General features: G+C 34.6%; 1 protein-coding gene across 2 annotated transcripts in view; it reads left to right on the plus strand.

Moving 5' to 3' along the window:
• Nucleotides 1–13222, plus strand: part of DNAJC1 (DnaJ heat shock protein family (Hsp40) member C1) — a 198402-nt gene that overhangs the window by 93757 nt on the left and 91423 nt on the right. For both annotated transcript variants that reach the window (XM_079700847.1, XM_079700848.1), the window contains exon 7: nucleotides 2407–2497. In XM_079700847.1, coding sequence (XP_079556973.1) covers nucleotides 2407–2497 — 91 coding nt within the window. The remainder of the gene's footprint in view (nucleotides 1–2406; nucleotides 2498–13222) is intronic.

Below are 13222 nucleotides of genomic sequence, written 5' to 3' on the forward strand. Positions count from 1 at the left end.
ATTCATTCATACTGAGGAACGAATGACTGATATGGTTTATTATAAAATAAGACTTTTCCAGGTTGAGATTTTTGGGGGTGCAGGGAGTGTTAAGGGACCATAAATTCTTAACCAAAACTCTGTTGAAATTTAAAGTAAATACGGGTAACCAAGAGATCACTGAAGAAATCAAAGAGGAAATCAAAAAAATACCTAGAAGCAAATGACAATGAAAACATGATGACCCAAAACCTGTGGGATGCAGCAAAAGCAGTTCTAAGAGGGAAGTTTATAGCAATACAATCCTACCTTAAGAAACAAGAAACATCTCAAATAAACAACCTAACCTTACACCTAAAGCAATTAGAGAAAGAAGAACAAAAAACCCCAAAGTTAGCAGAAGGAAAGAAATCATAAAGATCAGATCAGAAATAAATGAAAAAGAAAAAAAGGAAACGATAGCAAAGATCAATAAAACTAAAAGCTGTTTCTTTGAGAAAATAAACAAAATTGAGAAACCATTAGCCAGACTCATCAAGAAAAAAAGGAAGAAGACTCAAATCAGTAGAATTAGAAATGAAAAAGGAGAAGTAACAACTGACACTGCAGAAATACAAAGGATCATGAGAGATTACTACAAGCAACTCTATGCCAATAAAATGGACAACCTGGAAGAAATGGACAAATTCTTAGAAATGCACAACTTTCCGAGCCTGAACCAGGAAGAAATAGAAAATATAAACAGACCAATCACAAGCACTGAAATTGAAACTGTGATAAAAAATCTTCCAAAAAACAAAAGCCCAGGACCAGATGGCTTCACAGGCGAATTCTATCAAACATTTAGAGAAGAGCTAACACCTATCCCTCTCAAACTCTTCCAAAATATAGCAGAGGGAGGAACACTCCCAAACCCATTCTACGAGGCCACAATCACCCTGATACCAAAACCAGACAAAGATGTCACAAAGAAAGAAAACTACATTCCAATATCACTGATGAACATAGATGCAAAAATCCTCAACAAAATACTAGCAAACAGAATCCAGCAGCACATTAAAAGGATCATACACCATGATCAAGTGGGATTTATCCCGGGGATGCAAGGATTCTTCAATATATGCAAATCAATCAATGTGATACACCATATTAACAAATTGAAGGAGAAAAACCATATGATCATCTCAATAGATGCAGAAAAACCTTTCGACAAAATTCAACACTGATTTATGATAAAAACCCTCCAGAAAGTAGACACAGAGGGAAGTTACCTCAACGTAATAAAGGCCATATATGACAAACCCACAGCCAACATCGTCCTCAATGGTAGAAAACAGAAACCATTTCCACTAAGAACAGGAAGAAGACAAGGTTGCCCACTCTCATCACTATTATTCAACATAGTTTTGGAAGTTTTAGCCACAGCAATCAGAGAAGGAAAAGAAATAAAAGGAATCCAAACCGGAAAAGAAGTAAAGCTGTCACTGTTTGCAGATGACATGATACTATACATAGAGAATCCTAAAGATGCTACCAGAAAACTAGAGCTAATCAATGAGTTTGGTAAAGTTGCAGTATACAAAATTAATGCACAGAAATCTCTCGCATTCCTATACACTAATGATGAAATATCTGAAAGTGAAATTAAGAGAACACTCCCATTTATCATTGCAACAAAAAGAATAAAATATCTAGGAATAAACCTACCTAAGGACACAAAAGACCTGTATGCAGAAAACTATAAGACACTGATGAAAGAAAGATGATACAAATAGATGGAGAGATATACCATGTTCTTGGATTGGAAGAGTCAACATTGTGAAAATGACTCTACTACCTAAAGCAATCTACAGATTCAATGCAATCCCTATCAAACTACCACTGGCATTTTTCACAGAACTAGAACAAAAAATTTCACAATTTGTATGGAAACACAAAAGACCCCGAATAGCCAAAGCAAACTTGAGAAAGAAAAACAGAGCTGGAGGAATCAGGCTCCTGGACTTCAGACTATACTACAAAGCTACAGCAATCAAGACAGTATGGTACTGGCACAGAAACAGAAATATGGATCAATGGAACAGGATAGAAAGCCCAGAGATAAACCCTTCCATTATGGCTTCCTTGCAGCACGCGGGTTTCTCTCTAGTTGTGGCGTGCAGATTTTCTCTTCTCTAGTTGTGCTGCACAGGCTCCAGGGCGCATGGGCTCTGTAATTTGCGGCATGCGGGCTCTCTCGTTGAGGTGTGCAAGCTTAGTAGTTGTGGTGCACAGGCTTAGTTGCCCCGCAGCATGTGGGATCTTAGTTCCCCAGCCAGGCATTGAACCCGCGTCCCTGAATATACTGCTTTAAATTGAAGTTATGTGGAAAATACCATCAAAGCAAACTGACTTGTATGTTAATTTATTTGTTACTTCTTTTTTCAGGATGCTGGGCAGTTTTATGCTAAATATAAAGAAACAAGATTGAAGGAAAAGGAAGATGCATTGACTAGAGCTGAACTTGAAACACTTCAAAGTGAGTTTTAAACATTTTCTTACTGCATTAACTATATTATATAAAACTGATTATTTAAATTTGGATTTTCCCTTAAATTCAGCAGTAATTAAATTTTCTGTGCTTTCCTTGCTACTCTAAATGGAGTTGCTTGTACTTGATATACTATATATGGAAAATACTATATTAGTAATTTCTGAACCACCCACAGCTCAGTATCAGGAGGGATAAAATTAACATGGGATCATATAGTTCCTTTAATCTGAGAGGCATCCAAAATCTAGAAAGTCCTTAAATACTCCAGTGCTGCAGTTGTCATTGATATTTAGTGCTGAGTCTATCCAGTTGATCCCCAACTTGCTGTGTTACAGTAGTAAACAGGAAGCCTGAAAATGTCAATGATTTTTGTTTTGAAAGCCTTTGTTTCATTTGTATTATTGTTATATAACATGAAAAACCTTGGCTAAAGTGTCAGTATGTTGAAGTCTTCCACTGAACACTAAAGACCGCTCTTGCTGATTTTAGGAAAAGTTGAACATACTATTAAAGAAGACATTTTACCAGCCCTGGTCTTTTTGTCTAAGTTTGTATATCTACATCTTTCCCACACATATACGTTCTGTCCCTTTACGTTGCTTTATCTTTATCCAGAGCACTTAACACTACTTAACTTTAATTTATATATTCATTTTGTTTACTGTCTGGTCCCCCCAGTAGAATGTAAGCTTCATGAGGGTAAGGACTTTATCTGTTTTGTTCACTGTTATGACTATCCAAGGGCCTTAAAGTGTCCCTGGCACATAGTAGGTTCTCAGTAGGTAATTGTTGACTGAATTCGTGGAGGTGAAGTCTATTTTTTTTTAAATTCCAGTATGAATGTTTTTGGTTCAAACTTCATTTCTGAAAGCTGTGCATGGTACCGATCTGGGCACAGAAGACAGTGTAAACACCCTTAATACCTGATCACTTCACGCCTATAAATGTATATAAATACACAGCATGTGTAGTTTAGAAAACAACTTGTGTGCTTTTAAGGGTATAGAGTAAAAGCTTTTCTGCAGCGCATAGAAGTCATTTAGCCAAATCAAACTGGAAAAGAGCAACTGTGGTATTAGTATACCACACATTCAGTTCACACTTTCAATATATATAGAAAAATGGTGATGGCTATTTCCCTTCATATACTGAAAGTCTAGCTTTCTGTCTTTACCCTGACACTGACCATGGTTTGAGAATAGAGGAGAATTATGTTCTCTCCAAACCCAAAGAGTACACTGCTACTACCTAAATGTGTGGCTTTGAGGGTTTTACTTTCCTTATCTGTCAGAAAAACATGTTTGACTAGATGATCCCAGTATTAGTTTTCTATTTTTGCTCTAACAAATGGCCACAAATTTAGTGGCTTAAACACAAATGTATTATCTTATAGTTGTATGGGTCATAGTCTGACATGAGTCTCACTGGGCTAAAATCAAGGTTATCAAGCAAGCCTGCATTCTTTTTCCAGCTTCTAGAGGCCTTCCACACTCCTTGGATCTTGGCCTCCTTCCTCTTTCTTCAGATCCAGCAGTGTTTCATCTCTCTGACTCTTCTGTAGTCACATCTCTGGCTGATCATAACTGGGAAAAGTTCTCTGCTTTTAAGGACTTGTGATTAGATTGGGCCAACTTGGATAATTCAAGATAGTCTCCTATCTCAAGCTTAATCACATCTTCAAAGTCTCTTTTGCCATGTAAGGTAAAATATTCCCAGGTTCTGGGGATTAGAACATGGTCATGGTTGGGGGACCATTTTTTGCCTTATACAACCTTCAGGTGTCTGGGCAGCTTTAGAACAGGGACTTTCTTTTTCACCTTTGTGTCTGCAGCATTGAATATAGTGTCCTGGCACATAGTAAATGTTTAATAAATGGATGAATGACTAAATATATGAATTAATATAATCCCATGAATATTAATGAGTGTTAATATTAGTGAAGAAGAAAACAAACTTATGGTTACCGGAGGGAAAGGGGTGGGGAGGGATAAATTGGGAGTTTGGGATTGACATATACACACTGCTCTATATAAAATAGATAATAAGGACCTACCGTTTAGCACAGGGAAGTAGTCTCAATTCTCTGTAATGACCTATATGGGAAAAGAATCTAAAAAAGAGTGGATATATGTATATGTATAGCTGATTCACTTTGCTGTACAGCAGAAACGAACACATTTTAAATCAACTATACTCCAATAAAAAATAAAGTTTCAACACAAAATAATATTCAGATAAACTATATCATTGTTTAAAGCAGACTTCTGTTTAAGAGGAGAAAGTTTAGGATGTTAGAGAATTATGTATTAAGGTTGACTGATGTGTGTTTTGCAGAGTAAGGGTGGACAATTATTATTGTTATATTAAACCAAAGATTGAAACAGAAGTTGATGTTAGAGCAATTGTTGAAATAGTTTTAATTAAATTGAATAAATCAATGAATAAATGAAACTTTAAATGTAATTTTTATATAATTGTTATTTTTAAGTAAAACTGTTACATAAAAATTTTCTAAGCCTTTTAAGACTAGAAACTAAACCAAAATTTACCTGTAGAGGCAGTATGAATACACTAATTTCATTGCTTTCATAGTCATGTTTTCATGACTATTTTTCCAAAATTGTTCAGAGACTTTTGTTCTGCCTAAGAATTTGATAACAATTCTCAAGCAGATTTGCTAATGCTCTTTAAAAATTTTTTTTTAATATTTATTTTTAAATTGAAGTAGAGTTGATTTACAATGTTTCAGTTATACAGCAAAGTTATTCAGCTCCACATAGACATATATATCTATTCTTTTTTTAGATTCTTTTCCATTACAGGTTATTGTAAGGTATTTAATATAGTTCCTTGTGCTGTACAGTATGTCCTTGTCGTTCATCTATTTTATATATAGAAGTGTATATCTGTTCATCTCAAAGACCAAATTTATCCCTCCCTCTCTTTCCCCCCGCTAACTCTAAGTTTTTCTATGTCTGGGAGTCTCTTTCCGTTTTGTAAATAAGTCATTTGTATCATTTTCTTTAGATTCCACATATAATTGGTATCATATGATATTTGTTATAATAATTTGTTATTTAATAAAAATATTGTGTAAAGAAACATTAATTTTAAAATAGGTAAATATCTGAAAACTCTGTATGCCAGCAAAAATGTGTGATAGTCTTCTAAAAAGTTGGAAGATTCATTACTAGCTTATGGTTTCTTGAAACAAAATGAGGAAATTAAATGCCAGAAACTTTATTAAAAACAATACTCATCCTAGGCTCTGAGTAATAAGACTTCTGTCACTCATGTTTTGATATCAGTAGTATATTTAGAAAAGGTGATGGTATCAACATTAAGAATGTTAAAGAACAGTCACATTACTCTTAACAACGTCAAAAGCTGTCATGCATTTTTAAATGTAGTCTCTAATGGTTACATGCAAAGAATCTTTTAATTAATTTTGTTAACTTCATTACAGTGTTCTACATTGTATACTTTAGAACTAATACATAAAGGCCCCAAATCCCCCAGTGTGCATTTCATTTGCCCCCATCCTTCTTAATTTTAAAGACCATCATTGGAATACTGAGTTCATAATAACATTTCCATCTGCTTAATTGAGTAAATTCATCTCATGCAGATTAGCAATAGCTATTTTATGCTGCCTGTTTTTCATGACCTAATTGCTAATCTGCCCTCAAGTCTATTTGCTTTACTGCTGAGATTGTGCAGAGTCCTCTAAGGGCTACACTAGAACTACACTGAGTAGGGTGTGGTGGTGTTACTTACTGAAATGGTATTTACGGGGGAAATCTGAAAAAGGGTAATTTCTTAAAAATAAATATCATCCTTCTGGGAAGTCTTTATGGAAAAAAATGTGATGATTTATTTGGAAATTTTTGAGCATTTCTTTCTTTTTTTTTTTTTTTTTTTTTTTTTTTTTTTTTTTTTTTGTGGTATGCGGGCCTCTCACTGTTGTGGCCTCTCCCGTTGCGGAGCACAGGCTCCGGACGCGCAGGCTCAGCAGCCATGGCTCACGGGCCCAGCCGCTCCGCGGCATATGGGATCCTCCCAGACCGGGGCACGAACCCGTATCCCCTGCATCGGCAGGCGGATTCTCAACCACTGCGCCACCAGGGAGGCCCCATTTCTTTCTTTATTATAAACTTTTAATCAATTTGATGTTCTAGGTTTAAATCCAAGTTGAATATTTATAAATATAAGACTTTTCCAGTGTTAATAATATTTTTATACATTCTCTAATTGTATGAGTTTTCATCTAAGTCAATAGATGTGAGTTCTAAGTACTATAATGAAACAGCCCATATTGTGAATGGAAAAAAATGAGTTATTTTATGAAGAAGTTGATTGTAAAGGTTAAAATTTGAATAGAGAAAAGAAGGGGAGGACGGGTAGAAGAAAGACTCAGTATTTCCCTTTTTTACTGTGCACTTTATATGAGCTTAAGAGCAAAAGCAAAAGCAAATAATCAAAACCCTACTGTCAAGTACTTCTTGTTTGTCTGCAGAGATAATCATTGCAGACATTCTATTTTTCTTCTTGTTGTGTGGTCCCCACTCCATGCCCCAGTGATGGCCTAAGTAGCGGTGCCAAGGGGACAGTAAGAATATGGTAGACAGAATATCTCTCTTCAGGGCAGCAGGATGGGAAAACACTCACCTTCCCTAAGGTAACGGAAGACTGGTTTTCTAGAAAACTTAGGTGCATGAGGAAAGGAGCTGCTAGTGCTGACTTGTAAGCTAATTCAGGGGTTGATGGAGAAGGAGGACAAAGGAGGTGGGATAGGTGTAATCCCAATGGGGTAGAACATTTTTCCTTTGGTAATATCGGGTGCTCATGGATGGGAGATTACTGTCTGAGGTAATTTATGAAAAGGCGTATAACACATCAGTAGCTCCAGTACATCTGGAAACATGACCACATAGAAACTCTGTACCTTAACTTATTATATAGTAAAACCTGATAGGAGCCCTAGCCCCAAGAGTTTATATGTAGGCAAAGAATATCTTTAAAATAGTATTATTTCCTACGTACTTTGTTCTACTAACAATGGAATGTGAATTTTTAAAATCATATAGCTCAAATACAAATGACAATTGCCTCGATATTTCAACTCATAATGCTGTGATGCTTAAATATAATGCAATCTCAGTTTTCTCACTGGAATGATTCAAAAGAGCGTTTATCCAATTTAATATATAAACAATTATGGCTATAGATTAACTGGTCAAATTTCAACTAAAATTTTACTTACTAATCTGGAAATGAGTACCTATTTAATGTAACTCTGTATATAAAATGATATATCACTTTATAAGATCCATGTAGGCAGGTATTTTCGTCTCTCTTGTTTGTAGTCATAACCCCAGCACCTAGAATAATGCCAGGCATGTGGTAGCTCCTCAGTAACTACTAATTGAGTGAATTAATGAACTTATAAATACTGTATTGCTCTTTTCTACTTCATACTTCTTAAAGCAATTTATTTAAACTCTTCAGTAACATTTTTGACAAGAGGATTCTTGTCATCAGTAAAGCTACTTTTTGAGTCATCAACACAGAGTAAATCACCTTTATTTCCATATATAATGAGGTAATCTTTTTGATTCCATGTATGAGACTGACAGTGAAAATTTTATTCCAAATCACAAGTACCTGTTCATCTAATATTAGGATTTTTTCCTTTTTTTTAATATATCATTGTTACAATAAAACCAATGTATTGCTTTATCCCCTCAATAATTTTCATTGTGGTAAACTATACATAACAAACTTTACCATCTTAACCATTTCTAAGTACAGCAGAGTTCAGTGGTATTAAATATATTCATAATGTACAACCATTCCCCGCTCCATCTCCCATAGCTCTTTTCATCTTGCAAAACTGAAACTGTACCCGTTAAATAATAACTCCCCATTCTCACCTCCACCCGCCCTGTGGCAACCACTGTTCTGTGATTTCAACTACTCTAAGTATCTCACATAAGTCTAATCATACAGTATTTATCTTTTTGTGATTGGCTTATTTCACTTTGCATAATGTCCTCAAGATTCATCCATGTTGTGGCATATGTCAGAATTTCCTTCCTTTTTAAGGCTGAATAATATTCCATTGTATGTATATACCACACTTTGTTTATCCATTCATCTGTCAATGAACACTTGGGTTGCTTCCACTTTTTAGCTTTTGTGCATAATACTGCTGTGAACTTGGGTGTACAGATATCTCTTTGAGTCCCTGGTTTCAGCTTTTCTGGATGTATATCCAGAAGTGGAATTGCTGGATCATATGATAATTCTATTTTTACTTTTTTTTAGGAACCTCCATACTGTTTTCCATAGCACTGTACCATTTTACATTGTCACCAACAGCGCACAGAGTTCCAATTTCTCCATATCCTTGCCAATGCTTTTTATTTTCTGGGGGTTGTGTGTGTGTGTGTGTGTGTGTGTGTGTGTGTGTGTTTCCTATAGCCATCTTATTGTGTGTTTCTTTGGAGAAATTACTATTCAAGCCCTGTACCCAATTTTGAATCAGATTGTTTATTTGTTTGTTGTTGAGTTTTAGAAGTTTTCTATATATTCTGTATATTATTCCTTATCACATACATGATTTGCAAATATTTTCTCCTATTATATGGGTTGCCTTTTTTCTCTTTTGATGCACAAAATTTTAAAATTTTAATGAAGTCTAATTTGTCTATTTTTTCTTTCATTGCCTATGCCTTTGGTGTCATATCAAAGAAATCATTGCCAAATCCAGTGTCATGAAGCTTTTGCCCTATATTTTCTTGGAAGACCTTTAGAGTTTTAGTTCTTAGACTTAGGTAATTGATCCATTTTGAGTTAGTTTTTATATATGGTGTTGGGTAAGGGTCCAACTTCTTTATTTTCACATGGTATCTAGGTTTCCCAGTACCATTTGCTGAACTGTTGCTTTTTTTGTTTTAATTTTTTTTTTTAAATTTTGGCTGTGCCGTGCAGCTTGTGGGATCTCAGTTCCCTGACCAGTGATTGAACCCAGGTCACAGCAGTGAAAGCGCGAAATACTAACCACTAGACCACCAGGGAACTCCCATGAACTGTTGCTTTTCTATTTAACTTTTTACTTTGAAATAATTATAGATTCATAGGAAGTTGCAAAGATAGTACAGAGAGGTCCCATGTACCCTCCTCTCAGTTTCCCCCATTGGTTATCTTATATAACTATAGTATAATATCAAAACTAGGAACTGACATTGATAGAAAATGTATGTATAGTTCTCTGCCATTTTATCACATGCTTATATTAATGTAGCCACCACCCCAGTTATCCACTACTGCTTTATTATCACAACCATCACCTTCTCCCATCCCCCCATTATCCCTAACACCTGGCAATTACTAATCTATTTTTCATCTGTCTAACATTGTAATTTTGACTGTACGATTTAGAGAATGTGAATTCGAGAACCATACAGTATGTGACCTTTTGAGACTGGCTTTTTCCACTCATTGTATTGCCTTTGGGATTTATCCAAGTTGTTCCATGTGTCAGTAATTCATTTCCTTTTATTAATGAATAATATTCCACAGTATGGATGTACCACCGTTTGTTTAACCATTCACCTATTGTAGGACATTTTGGTGGTTTATGGTTTTTGACCGTTACAAATAAGGCTGCTATGAATAGTCATATGTAAATTTTTGTGTGAACCCAGAAGTGCAATTGCTGGGTCATATGATAAGTTTATGTTTAGAGTTTTAAGAAATTGCCAAATTATTTTCCAGAGTTCCTGTACCATTTTATACTCCTACCAGCATTGTATGAGAGATTTAGTCTCTTTGCAGCCTCACCAGAATTTGATATTCTCACTATTTTTTATTTTAGCTATTCTGATAGGTGTGTAGAGATATCTCACCATGGTCTTAACTTGCATTTTCCTAATGGATAGGGATGTTGAAACATCTTTTCACGTGCTTATTTGCCACGTGTATATCCTCTTCAGTAAAATCTTTCTTCATGCCTTTGGCTTGTTTTCTAATTGGATTTTTTTTTTTTTTTTTACTATTGAGTTGTTTTTTTTTTTTTTTTTTTTGCGGTACGCGGGCCTCTCACTGTTGTGGCCTCTCCCATTGCGGAGCACAGGCTCCGGATGCGCAGGCTCAGCGGCCATGGCCCACGGGCCTAGCCGCTCCGCGGCATGTGGGATCTTCCCGGACCGGGGCACGAACCTGTGTCCTCTGCATTGGCAGGCGGACTCTCAACCACTGCGCCACCAGGGAAGCCCTTTTACTATTGAGTTTTAAGAGTCCTTCATATACACGTTCTAGATATGATTCCTCTTTTAGATATGTGGTTTACAAATATGAAATCTTGATTATTGCAGCTCTACAATAATCTCAAAATTAGGTAGAGTGATTCTTCCTACTTTCTTCTTCTTTTTCAAAATGTTTTAGTTATTCTAGTTCCTTTGCCTTTCCATGTAAATTTTAGGGTAATCTTGTGTGTATCTACAAAAAAAAATCTTGCTGGACTTTTGATACGAATGACGTTAAACTTGTATATCAATTTCGGGAGAATTGACCTATTTACTATGTTGAATATATCTCTTCATTTATTTATATCTTCATTAATTTCTTTAGTGTTTTGTAGTTTTTAGCTTACAAATCATTTATGTATCTTCTTAGATTTACATCTGTTTCTTTTTTCTTATTTTGAGTGATTAAATGGTATTGGGTTTTTAATTTCAGTCTCCAAATGTTTACTTTAAGTAAAGAAATTCAGTTGAATTTTGTATGTAGATATTGTATCCTGCACCTTTTTGGATTTACTTATTAGTTCTAGGAATTTTTATGTAGATTCTTTGCATTTTCTATGTAGATAGTCATGTCAATATGACAATAGGGATAATTTTATTTTTTCCTTTTTAATTTGTATGCATTTTATTTCCTTTTCATGCCATATTTTGCTGTCTAGAACTTCCAGAGCTATGTTGAACATGAGTGGGGAGACAGGGCATCCTTCCTCTGTTCTAAACCTTAGGGGGGAAGCATTTAGTGTTATACCATTAAGTAGGGTGTTAGCTGTATGTTTTTTATAGATCCCCTATATGAAGTTAAGGAAGTTTCCCTCTATTTCTAGTTTTCTGAGTTTTTAATCATGACTGGGTGTTGAATTTTGTTAAATTTTTGTTAAATATTTTTCATCAATTAATATGATCATGTGATATTTCCTCTTTGGCCTGTTAATGTTGTGGACTACACTGATTGAATTTTGAATATGGAACCACACTTGCACCCCCCTGCAGTAAATACCATGATGGTATATAATTCTTTTTATATATTGCTGAATTCTTTTTGCACATATTTTGTGAAGGATTTTTGCATCTATATTCATGAGAGATACTGGCCTATGGTTTTCTCTTTTTGTACTGTCTTTGTATGATTTCAGTATCAGGGTACCCTCATATAATGAATTGGGAAGTCTTCTCTCTTCTATTTTCTGAAAGAAGCTGTGTAGAATTGGTGTTAATTCTTTAAACATTTGGTAGAATTCTCTAGTGAAGCCATCTAAGCCTGGATATTTCTTTTTGCAGTTTTTAAATTATAAATTAAATTTCCTTTATAAATACAAGGCTATTCAAATATCTTATTTCATATATCTATTTAATGATTGAATTAAGGTAGTTTGTATTTTTCAAGCAGTTGGTCAAGTTCACCCAAATTGTCAAACTTATGTGTTTAGCGTTGTTCACTTTATTATCCTTTTGATGTCTGCATGTCCTGTGGTGATTTCTCCTGTTTCAGTGCTAAAACACTGCTAACTTCTGTTTTCTCACTTTTTTGGTCAGTTTTGCCAGATGTATATCAGTTTTATTGATCTTTTCAAAGATCCAATTCCTTGTTTCATTGATTTTCTCTATTGCTTTTCTTTTCAATTTCATTGATTTTTGTTCTTATTTTTATTATTTTCTTTCTTCTGCTTGCTTTGGGCATCTTTTGGGTAATTTCCTTTGCTCTGAATTCTATTTACCTGATATTAAGTAGCTACTTCTGCTTTCTTTTGATTAATGTTTTGATTAATTTGTAATAAGTTTCTTGTAGATAGCATATACATAGGTTGTGGTTTTTCATCCACTGTACCAATGTTTATCTTTTAATTGGTGTATTTAGACCATTTGCCTGTAATGTAGTTATTGATATATTAGGGCTTAAGTGTGCCATTTTATTTATTTTTTCTATTTGTTCTGTTTTCTTCTTTCTGCTTTCTTGTGTAGGTTACTCGAATGTTTTTTTTTTTTTAGAATTCCATTTGAATTTATCTGTAGTGTTTTTTTAGTACATCATTTTGTATAGCATTTTTAGTGGGTGCTCTAGGTATTATGTTATATATACATAACTTATTACAATCTACTGGTGTAAACAATTTACCATTTCAAGTGATATATAGAAACATTACCTCACTTTACATCCATTTATGTCTCCCACTTAAAACTGTCTTAAATATTTTATCTACATACATTGAATGTTATAATTTCCACTCAGCTGTCAGATATAACATAGAAAACTCAAGAGGAGGAGGAAAATCTATTGTATTTACCCATATTTTTACTCTTACTCTTGTTCTTTCTCCTTCCAGCTATTTTAAGATTTTTTTCTTTTATGATTTCCTTTCTGTTCAGATAACTAGCCATTATTATCAGATAGGTCTGCTGGTAA

This window comes from Hyperoodon ampullatus (genome assembly GCF_949752795.1).
Source record: "Hyperoodon ampullatus genome assembly, chromosome: 3".
In the NCBI taxonomy this organism is placed as follows: domain Eukaryota; kingdom Metazoa; phylum Chordata; class Mammalia; order Artiodactyla; family Ziphiidae; genus Hyperoodon; species Hyperoodon ampullatus.